The 11,912-nt window shown below is 42.3% G+C and overlaps 1 protein-coding gene across 2 annotated transcripts; it reads right to left on the reverse strand.

Moving 5' to 3' along the window:
* Positions 1-6,009: 6,009 nt before the first annotated feature.
* On the reverse strand, positions 6,010-11,329 carry ssr1 (signal sequence receptor, alpha). 2 transcript variants are annotated; one of them, XM_086066552.1, is made up of 10 exons: positions 11,176-11,329; positions 9,998-10,146; positions 9,814-9,916; positions 8,333-8,436; positions 8,070-8,228; positions 7,930-8,006; positions 7,774-7,852; positions 7,551-7,644; positions 7,231-7,245; positions 6,010-7,001 (listed from the first exon to the last, which is right to left on the reverse strand). In XM_086066552.1, exons 1-10 carry the CDS (start codon positions 11,273-11,275, stop codon positions 6,934-6,936), a joined length of 948 nt encoding a protein of 315 aa, XP_085922678.1. In that variant the 5' UTR covers positions 11,276-11,329; the 3' UTR covers positions 6,010-6,933. The 2 variants fall into 2 exon arrangements, with proteins under 2 accessions (XP_085922678.1, XP_085922679.1); XM_086066553.1 differs by lacking the exon at positions 7,231-7,245.
* Between the last annotated feature and the right edge of the window lie 583 nt (positions 11,330-11,912).

Below are 11,912 nucleotides of genomic sequence, written 5' to 3' on the forward strand. Positions count from 1 at the left end.
TCAATATTGGCTCTTCAACTTAGCTTCCTTTCGGTTTGAGCACATATTCAGCTATTTTGCGGGGTACATGTGTTAAAGAGGCTCCAACGATGTCCTGCCTTGGCTGGGTTCTGTGTGAAAGGCAGAGGTGGATAAATGCCTGGTCCTTTGTTTTGGCCCTGCATCAATTTTTGTTGGATCTCTGTGTAAAAGGCTACAGATGTGGCCATGTTCATTTTTGCTGGGTTTTGGTGTGAAATGCGATTTTGGGCTCCCATAAGGTGATTTTGCTGGACCTCTGCGCGAAAAGTCCCTTTTAAAACGGAATCAGGCTGACGTAAAAGAAGGTAAGACAATCCCAGGGGTATTTTTTTATGATTTTTTTTTTTGCTCCTTTTGTTGTAGCTTCAAAGAATAATCCACACGGGAATGTGCCTTTTTCTTCCCTTGACATCAATGTGCAGCACAGCTTCTTCTCATTATTATTATGATTATGATCATGCCAAAGCAAAACACGCATGGATCATAACGACCCAAGGTTGACAACTATGACGCTTTTGGGAGATGAAAAAAAAAAAGACTTTGTGTTTTCACTCGCTGAGTTACATGCGGGTGAGCAAGAAAATATTAAACGTTCGCTACTTTCATTTTTCTTTTGTGTGTGCGTGTGTAAATAATTCAACAAGAAGAGGCGGATCTTTGTCCCGCAGGTTGCGGTGAGCTCATTAAAGCCGTCGTGACTCGATTGAATCCATCATTAAAGTCAACTTTCTTCTTTTCACCAGCAAGCAACACACTAAAGTGCTTTTAAATGTGTGTGTTTTTTTTTGGGGGGGGGGGGGGGGGGGTTCAACTTCAAACGATCTCATTAAATTGCGCCCCCTTTGCAACTTTGAGCACCTGCCCCACGCACGCACGCGCTCGTACGCCAGTATCGATTAACCTATCGACATCCTTCGCACCTCCGCCAGTCACCAACATCCATCCCCCCCCCCCCAAAAAAAGCATCAACAGTCCCCCAGGTGACCGCCGGTGAAAGATGACAGCCGCAAACATCCACCCACTCTTCCTCCTCACCTTCCTCTTCCTCTATTGATCGGGATTAGACGCCAAAGAGTTTGAGGCATGAAAACGTCTCAACTTGGCGAATGAGCTACATGCTGCTTCACCTAATACATCATCGGGTATGGGAGGGGGCCTGGAGGGTGGAAAGTAACAAGAATGTGGGAAACGATGGGTTGTTGATAGGAAAACTGTGATTTGGGACTGTCCCCGAAGGCAACACCACACCACATTTCATAGCATTTTGTTTTTGACGTATTTGTAAACAATTATGGACAATTGGAACAAATACTCACTTGTTGATTGGGGAAAACTGTGATTTGGGATTGTCCCTGAAGGCAACGCCAGACCAGACGAGAGAGTTTTTTTTTGTTTGCTATTTCAAAGACTTAAGGACATTTGAAATATTTATTATGTAGAGGAAAAGCCGTGATTTCCCTGAAGGCAACACCAGATGATATTTTTCATTAAGCGCCTGCCCCCCTAACCCCCGTTGTTGTTTTTTTTACCCATATAAACAATAAATCCTGCAGTATTGTTGGCGCGTGCACGAGATTGTGATAAGCGAACAAAAAAATTTCTGCGTTAACAAAAAAGAAAAAAAGTAATCAAGTGGCGCGAGATAAGAAAGTGAATTAATTGTTAGATTTGATCTGTGAGGATTTGAAGGTGCTAAAATGTTTCAATTGTTTTTGCTGTAGACGTCATTTTGCAGATTAGATTGGACAGATAACCCTAACCCTAACTTTACTATACATGGTAATTTTTTTGATAGTTTTTTTTTAAGGAGAAAAAACGTTTTACCATACATGGTCTTTTTTTTTTTATAAAAAAAAAAAAAGTCTTACTATACATGTAGTTAATTTTTGATTTTTTTTAAAAAAAAATTTAAGGAAAAAAGAAAGAAAAAAAAGCCTTACTATATATGGTTATTTTTGGATAAATAAAAAAAAAGCCTTACTACATGGTCATTTTTTTATTTTATTTTTTTAAGGGCAAAAGGAAGAAAAAAAGCTTTACTATATATGGTTATTTTTTGATTTAAAAAAAAAAAAACCCTTACTACATGGTCATTTTTCATTTTTTAATCCTAACCCAAACCCGCACTCACGTCTCTCCGTCCAGTCCATCCTCCAGCTCGGTGATGGTGACGGTCTGGTTGAAGACCCTGACCCTGACCCTGACCCTGACCCTAACCCTAACCCTAACCCTAACCCTAACCCTAAAACCCTAACCCTTAACCCTTAACCCTTAACCCTTAACCCTAACCCTTAACCCTAACCCTTAACCCTAACCCTTAACCCCAACTCTAAACCCTGGATAACCCTAACCCCAACCCTAACCCTAACTCTAACCCTGACCCTAACCTTAACCCTAACCCCAACTATATTAACCCTAACCCCAACCCTAACCCTAACCCTAACCTTAACCCTAACCCCAACCCCAACCCTAACCTTAACCCTAACCCTAACCCTAAACCTAACCCTGACCCTAACCTTAAACCTAACCCCAACCCCAACCCTAACCCCAACCCTGGCTATATTAACCCTAACCCCAACCCTAACCCTCACCCCAACCCCAGCTATACTAACCCTAACCTAGTGGATGTACTATGGCCCTACTGAGTGCTAACCCTAACCTCAACCCTATAGTTGTATATAACCCTGGACACCTTTCTAACCCTAGTGGGATGTGAATTACATGTATATAGTAAGTATGAAAACTGTATATGGTGTGAATGTTGTATTATGACATATATAGGTGTTGTATTACACGGTAATAACACAATTTCATGGTGTTAAACAAGATAAAAATATCATAGGTGCATAATTAGTGGGATATTAAAATGGACAGTTAATTCATGATGTTAAAATAGGTTAATACGATTAAAATATAATGCATGCATAATTAAAGAGTTGTAAATATGTACAGTACATTTGTGGGGATATATATGTACTTTAAAGTTAAATACTAAGTGTACATAAGTGTATAAACTAATAGGGTTGGATATTTACAAGGTTATAGTTGGAGTTTGGTCGTCGCAGAGACAACATCTCTCGCCAGGAAGAGCTTAATTGCATTTTCATTGTTTCATTGTGCCATTTACCTGAAGAAGGCTCCGGATGAGCCGAAACGTTGTCAAGGCACACTTGCATTTAATTATACTCATTAGGAATTAGAACTTTTTTTTATATAAAAAATTTTTTTTTGATTAGTTTTGTTGATTGTTTTATATTAATAGATAGTGATTACATATATAACAAAGGCCACTCCTATTGAATAAATAAAAGATTAAAAATCAATTATACATAACATCTTAAATAAAATAGATTCGTAGATAGTGATTGCATAGGATACAAAGGCAACTCCTAACTATTAAATAAAAGATTAAAAACATTATTATACATAAATTACCTTAAAAAGGACTCTGAGATATAAAAAAAAAAAGAAAGAGTATGATGGAGGGTGGGTGGACTGTTGTCCGCAATGGGCGGAGACGCCAGCCCACACATCAGTGGAAGGACCGTGCAATTCCCTTTCGCTCCAGGAGGGGGGCATCAATTCCCCTATCCTGGTCGAGGAAGGGCTCGATCCCTCATTCCTAACCCTAACCCTAACGTCTGTGTAGTATAAACGAGTTTACCCGAATCTCAACCCTAATCCGACACATCTGCGTTCATAAATAATGTACATTTGTTTACATAACAGTTGATATAAAATATATACAATATACAAAGCGTGCACTATACATGAGAGCCGTGTTCGCGACGTTTCGGAGGTCGTTGGTCCTTCTTCAGGCGGAGTCTCATCCTTGATTAATTCATTCATTTCTATAAAACAAAAGGCGAGCTTCCAAATGACGACCAGGTCAACCAAAACGTGGGGAAAAAAGAGACCAGGCAAAAAACGGGCAGCGTGACACGAGGAAAGACAACCAACCGACACAGACGGAGTGGGGAGACGGCAGACTAAATACACAGACGCTAATGACGCAACAAGACACACCTGGGGCGAGACACACCTGGCTGAGGGCACTGATTGGATGACACTTAAACAAGACCAAGGGAGACACACAAGGACAACAGAAGCCAAAACATGACAAGGACAACAACATATCCTCATATAAGAGGTGACATGAGGACATCTCAAACCACGGTTCTTTTCCCTTCAACTTTCTACCTTGCACTTGACGTCTCGCTTGACTTTCCTTCTTTCCTTCCTTGGTGTCCTTTTTTGGCTTGGTTGCTCTCCTTCTTTCTTTGCTTTCTTACGGACTCCCAAATTCATGACAACGATACATTCCATAACTCCACTCTGAGCTACATATTTAATATACATTTACATTTCATTTCAATTGATAAAAAATAGACATACATAAATAAGACATTCATAAAACTTATATAATTTACATATACAATATATATAGAATTGATTATGTACATAGTGTAATCACAGTCAGTTCACATTAAAGGTTTATTTGAAAATAAACATCCTGGGAAACAACAGTTTGACCGTCGAATGACATTTTAGAAACACTTCCATCAAAAGAAATTCATTCATGGTCACCAGAAACCATATTTGAAAGGAGACACGGAACCACGAGCGAGGAGATTCTATATACTCCCGAAAATCCATCAAAATCCCGAGTCTTGGACAGTCCCCCTTTTTCAGTTCCGCCTGGCAGACCCATCGTCTCGGACTGCGGAAGTGAGACTTACCGGATTGCGGAATCCATAGACCACTAAACATGACTCTTATATAAAAGGATACTTGTCATTTCATTGAAAGAATTAAGAGAATCTGAAATCCCCAATGATGCAATATTATTTACTATTGTTATAAACAGTCTATATACAAATATTGACACCCCGTCAGGACTGGCGGCTGTAAAAAAAAAAAAAAAAAGATTTTTGAAAAGTATCCCGATTCTAGGCGACCGGATAAAGGAACTCATAAAACTGCTAGACATGAGTTTAAATAGAAATTAAATTTTGAATTTGACCAGAATTTTTATTTACAAATAAAAGGCACGGCCATGGGCAAGACATTTGCGCCCGGCGTATGCCAATATCGTTATGGCCACTTGGGAGGAAGGAGTCCTTCCCAAATGTCCAAAGGGACCACTACATGTCCTCAGATACCTGGATGATACCTGGGGAATTTGGACGGATTCGTCAAAAGAACTAGATGAGTTTTTCCTGATCTTGGACGCACATGATCCCTCTATAAAGATTCAAACTGCAATAAATAAACAGAGCATTGATTTTTTTTTTTTTTTTAGACACGACCACGTACAAAGGACAACAATTCACAGAAAACCAAAGATTGGATATCAAAGTTTTTTTCAAAACAAGATACACATGCACTTTGACATAAATATAGTTTCCACCTTAAACACACATTTCGAGGCATTATTAAATCCCAGTTGTTGCGTTTCAAGCGCATTTGTACGCAGGATGAGTTTTTTTGGGACGCAGTGCTGACCCTTTTCAAGGTGCTTCGGTCGAGGGGGGTACAGTCGTTCTTTCCTAAAAACCTGTTTGAGAGGATTCCAAGCCCCAAAGGTTCCTCCGAGTAAAAAATGGATTCCATTGATGACTACATTTTCTTCCAACAATTCATCATTGAGCTTTTACTTAAAAGAGGGATTTCAAACAAGTTTTTACAAAATACTCAAATAGAGGAGGACCATCAAGTCATTTCAGCCGACAAAAGGAATAAAAATCTCCCAAGATATTCTAGTTACAGCCAAATTGAAACCCCTGAGACAAATAGGGAGGAAACGGCGACAACATTCCGATTTTTTTTTAGACCCAAATTTTGCACGTCATCAGTCTAATAAGGTCATTTTCCGTCTTACGCAAACATTTGACTCTTAACGCGACCAATTGTTGACTGCAGACGCATCACATACATATCCGATTCAGCTTTTTTGCTTTGACGACACGACTAATGAAGCAACACAAGTGCAAATAATTTGTTTATTTGCTTGCCATTAAAAAGCAAATGAAAATAAATTCATGAAAGTAGCCCTAGACATAAAGGTCAAAGTTAAATTCAGCACTTTTTCTTAAAAAAAAAAAACCCAACTGTATATGCAAATTAACAGCATCACCCTCTAGTGGTAAAACAAGCCCACAGCAGAAATGTCTCCAATGAACGAGTCGACATTTTTGCTCGTGCGCATCATAGTAAACAAAAAATGACGTCTCATCAAAATGGCGTTCATCTTCAACTCATCATCAGTGCGTCATACAAACACAAAAATAATTAACAAAGAGTGTTTTTTTTTTTTGTTTGTTTTTTAAATTGCCACCCTAGTGGAGAGCTGCAAACATGGCCTTGGAACATTTCCACTTACTTTACATCACAAATTCAAAGTTGGGAAAAGATGCCAAATTGGAAACTACGGACAAATGTCATATTCAAACAGGAATAAAAATTGTTTGCTTGCCAAAAGTAGAACATGAAATGCATGTCACGCCTTCAACACATTGGACAGAATTACAAGAACTGTATTTATTTTATTTTTTTTTGCACTTGAGCGTCACAAAATTGAAGGTTCACTCGCAAATTAAAAAAAAAAAAAAACTCAGAGCCTACCTTGAACCATGGACATTTTCTGGCCTATTCCAAACAATGTGCATGGGAAAAAATTCCATTTGACAAAAGCTGCACTTTCAGCTCTTCACTACAGTGACATCATCAGCAGTTCATCTTCATCATCATCATCATCAGTGCCAACACAACCTGCCTGCTCAATGTGTGTGTGTGTGTGTGTGTGCGTGCGTGTGCGTGTGTAGGGAGGGAATAAAGGAGTCTGGCATGATGGCACTCGTGGTTACCGTCCCAGGCCACGGCCATCATGGCACGCCGGGCACTCGTTGCCGCTCACTCATCAGAGCCCGCCGAGCGCTTGTGGTTGCGTTTGCGTGGCGACCTTCTGGGCGACGCTTTGTCTGAGGGAAGACAAACAACATCAAATGATGCAAACGGCTGACGGGTGACGGGTGATAAGACGAGCGTCTTCATATGTTCAAGACTGGTCGGCATCAGTCAGTGTGTTCATTCCAATGGGTCCAATTCACTGTTTGGCACGTCCCAAAAATGTGTTGCGTTCAAATGGTGATGTGTCCACAAGACGCATATCAACATAGTCCGATTGTTGTGGAGCAAACAAAATCTCACCTCTGCGACTCTGCACTGAAGCCAAACGGGAAGAAAGAAAGCAGACAACACAATGAGCGAATCGTCCTCATGCACAGAAAAGGTCAAAGTTCAATCGGGGCAGAGGGAAAAGGTCACACGTCCTGACAAGAACATACGCTGAAGAATACAAAAGGAAAAAGTTGCCAATAATTCTGCTCGAGGAAAAAAGAACTAAGTGAAGGATACACTCGAGTGGTTAAGAGTAACAGGGGGGGAAAAAAAAATGGCCTACAACAAAGTCGAGTGGGCGTGATTGAAGGTTTTGCGTGAAAATTGTGTTGGCTGCTGCAGCAACTCACTCATCTGGTTGAGAGTTTCTTGCGGGATCCAGCTGAGATCCACGTTGTTGTGACTCGACGTTCCCATTTCCATTTTTGGAGCGGGACGCCGCCTCTGCTCACCGGCGCGCGCACACACACACACACACACACACACACACACACACACACACAAGACACGTTCACCCGCGTGCTCGCACAACACACGCGCGTCAACTTTTGCGGAACGTCGGCCGGCCGCTACCTTCCTGGACTCCAGCAGCTGGTGAAGGCCGACGATGACGAGCAAGCTCAGGCCCGACAGGAAGATGTACATGAAGATGCTGGAGGACGCGGCAGACGTCAAAAATCGGTTCGGACCGGACGGCGGCCAAAAGTATGAATGAAGACGCTCACTCACGTCTCCCCGTCCAGTCCGTCCTCCATCTCGGTGATGGTGACCGTCTGGTTGAAGACGGCGTCCTGGAAGACGTTCCCCTGCAGCAGGAAGTCACGTCATTCGAACGACACGTGTCGCCATGGCGACGGCCCCGTACTTACGTCAGCGTCCTTGTAGTTGAGGTTGATGACCAGGCCGAAGGGCCGCCCCCCCATGGGTTCCGCAGGGATGAAGGAGTACTCAAAGGTGGCCTGGCGACCGGGCGGCACCGCCGTGCCCAGCTGCAGCGCCGTGAAGTTCTGGATGTGGAACTGATAGTCCTGATGCCGGCCACACAAACAAACGCAGCATGTTAGGACCGTCCAAGACGGGGAGCGGCAGCCCGGCAGACCGGCAGACCGGCAGACCGCCAGCCGGCCCTTACCTGCGGGTATCGGAACGAAGCGTCCAGGGAGTCCACCACAAAGTCCTCAGAACCTTTGTTGGTGAAGCCAAGCAGGAACTTGACGATGTCGTTGGCCGGGAAGTCTGAAACGCAACATTGGACTCATTTCTTCAATTGCTCCGCTTTTTCAAGTTAGCCTGCGTATGCAAATTAGCAATGGGACCAAGTTGACTGGCACACGCGCCAGCACTCAAATAGAAAAGCCCGCATTGGTTTAGGTGAACAGTATGAGATTTTTTCTAATAGGTTTTCTGGTGAGCTAACAAATGCACGCACGCACGCACGCACGCACGCACGCACGCACGCACATACACATACTCACCCACACACACAAAAAAATATATATATATATGTATATATATATTAAAAAAAAAAAGAAAAAAAAAGAGCAATGATGATGACATTTCCGAATGAACAATACTGAGCTCTTTAAAAAAAACAAAAAAAAAAAAAAAAAAAACAAAGCCCGCATTGGTGCGTGTATCGCTTTAAGAAGGAACCTCGACTGTAATGACAAGTTTGCTCTTGATTATCCATTTGGTTGTTACGAACACAACTATGAGATTTGTTTTCCAAAAATCTTTTCCAGTCGAATACGTTAAGTAGAAACTTTATTCGGTTGCACGCCGACATTATTATTTACGTGGCGTGGCATTCAGTGCGTCGTGACGCAAAATGGCGGCTGGCTCTCTGCCGAGCAATGTGAAGCACCTATCGAGAAAGCAAGGCAAGGCGCCGTAGCGTTCCTAAAGAAACAACGTGCGGTTGGAAGAGTGACCCTCCCCCGCGCCGTGCTCTCATCATTCACCGGACGCATCCAATAGTTTTGAGCGTCCCTTTAGGAACGTTACCGAGGCTTACTTTGCTTTCTTTATGCGCTCGGCAGAGAGCCAACCGCCATTCGGCGTCACGACGCACTGAACATGTTGCGACGTAAATAACAATGGAAGCGTACGTCCAAATAAAGTTTCTACAAAACAAAACTGGAAATGACTTTTGATAAATGAATGTCAACAACCAAGTAAATAAGAGAGAAAATTTGTCATTGCAGTCGGGGTTCCTTTTCAGAAAAAAATCCCGCGAGTGATACAGGACGTGTGTTAGACGGAAACAAAGTCAATCGACATCTTGACATTCATGCCAGCCGCGCTGACGTCATCTCCATCGTTTGTCAGATGAGCCATCATCTTTGCCACAATATCAAAGATCTTGCATATGAAATGCAAGTCTTTCAGTCTTTGTGTGGCGTGACAGCCAACAACCAATCGATGAGCTCCGTTGAAAACAAAACACGAGAGTGGCACGAACGAATGAATGAATGAGCGTGAAACACAAGCAAAACGCCAAAACGGAGCAGTTTCACAATCGGTTCCCAGATGGCCATTTTAAGCGCCCGTCAATGGCATGTGGTATGACATGTTAGCATTAAACCAGCAGTTGGCGGTGAACGGAGCGCCAACCTTCTCCTTTGACGAACAGGATGGTGGTGTCGGCATTCGGCGAGGCCTTCATCTCCCCGACCAACGTCTCCTCCTCCTCCTCCTCCTCCTCCTTTTCTTCCATCTACAAACAAACGTCGGCGTTAACCTTTACTCACATGTTATTTTTTCTTCATTGCACCTCGTTTGGGTTTGTTCGTCTCACTAATTCTGTGTGCTCGTCGTCTTCCACTTCAGCTTCGTCGTCTTCATCATCTGCTGTCAGGTCGTCGCCAGTCACGTCGTCTACAACGTCTTCCTCCATCTCCAAGGCATCCTCGTCCTCTCGCTGAACCTGGGCTCCAACCAGTGGTCCTGCGCGCAAAAAAAATTCAAACGCACACTTTGATTCATGCTGTTAGGTCACGGCACCGTTTGCTTAAATTCAAAGCCAAAAGGTTACTTTCCACAATTCTTTAAAGCCAACAACAGATTCAGAGGACATTTTTTTAAACACTTTTTTTTTGCAGCTTTCCATTATCAGATTGTTTTTTAATGTGTTTTTATGTTGTATTTCAGATATGTATGAGTATACTTTGTAGGCCCTCGCTGTGAAAGCTTCTACAGAAATCAAATGTACTGGTTTCTGCTCAGCGTGTGTTTGTGTCAGTGAGTGACAACTGGCCAATTCTTCAATAAACCTGTCAAACTAAACTCCTGACAGGCTGCAATAAATTGTAGTTTTAAAATGTTTCCTTGCGTGAAGCACATCGAGTTGCCTTGTGTACAAAATGTACTGAATAGAAATTTGCCTTGCTGTACCTTGTTCTTGCGCAATTTACAGCAAATGAACGCTAGGTGGAGAGTTGCCGGTGACGGCAAAATATTCACTTGGAATTTTGTGCGGTCGTAATATTGATTTTTCATTTACGTTCTTTAGTTTATTAGAGAAAATGTTTGTGTTGTTTTGAAAGACATTTCACAATCATGCAAGGACAGTGTAGTTACATATAAAACTAAAATGTCTTCTTTTTTTTTTTAATTACCATTAAAGTGATGACAAATCTAATGTATTTAAAAGCTATTCCAGCCCATTAGCTTGTTGCTAGCACTGCAGTAAGGACACGTCAGTCTAAGAAAGCGCACTAACTTTCACACAGTGCACATTTCGCCGACATGATTTCCATCTGAAGCACAAACTGTGAACCAAGCCTGCGCGCAAAGTCGCGACATCAACATTGTGCCATAAGGATCGTTTGTAACGTCTTTCATGTGGCACGCGTCAAATGGAGAATCACGGTATCGTTTGAGTGGAACCGGCTAAGCTAGGCTAAAATAAGCTAAGCTAACGCTCGTCGAGGTTGCTCCTCGTCGCGAGGTAAAAAGGTGAGAGGACATACAAACCCCTGAAAACGACGTTCGCCGGCAAAGCCAGCAACGCCAGCAGAAGAAATTTGGGAAGGAACGAATTCATTTGTAACATCAAATCAGCGCCCTCCTTCATTTATACACTACAGCAGTCACGCTTTTCTTCTTCTACGCTGCTCTGCTGCTTCTTTGGTACGAGGCGCCCGAATTAGCATGAAATTGCATTGCCGCCACCTAGTGGAGCTGCACTGCAAGTTCAAAGGGTTGATCACTGCCTTGATAGCTTTGTTTGCAGCAATTTATCAACCACATTTGACTAAAAGAAGTTAACATTGTTTAAAAAAAAATAAAAATAATAATAATAATAAAGCTCCCATCACACACATTTAACATGTATGACGCTGTGTTAACATCCTTTCAATTGTACCGTTTTATCTTTTTTCCTGTAAGTGTATACTGTAACCTCGCCAGCCAGATTGATAATAGTGATTCACTCTCGGGCGTTCTTCACATTATCAATAGCCGCGTTTTCACCGCAGGACGTTCGGATATGAACCGTCCTCTCAGCCGGCCCACTTGTGGCTGTGTCTCCACCCGAGCTCTTGCGAACAGTAGGGTTAACTGGAGGCCTACTCGTGGTTGTATTATTTTTTTTTAGGTCTGTCATTAAAGGCTAATATGTTGTGATCATGTGTGCAGCTTAATATTACCATGCAACAACCAAATTTACCCACGACCCAAGTGAGGTGCTACAGAAAATGGACGATCAATTT

Source organism: Leptonotus elevatus, chromosome 21 (assembly GCF_054856555.1).
Source record: "Leptonotus elevatus isolate MCC_2025b chromosome 21, RoL_Lele_1.0, whole genome shotgun sequence".
NCBI lineage: Eukaryota > Metazoa > Chordata > Actinopteri > Syngnathiformes > Syngnathidae > Leptonotus > Leptonotus elevatus.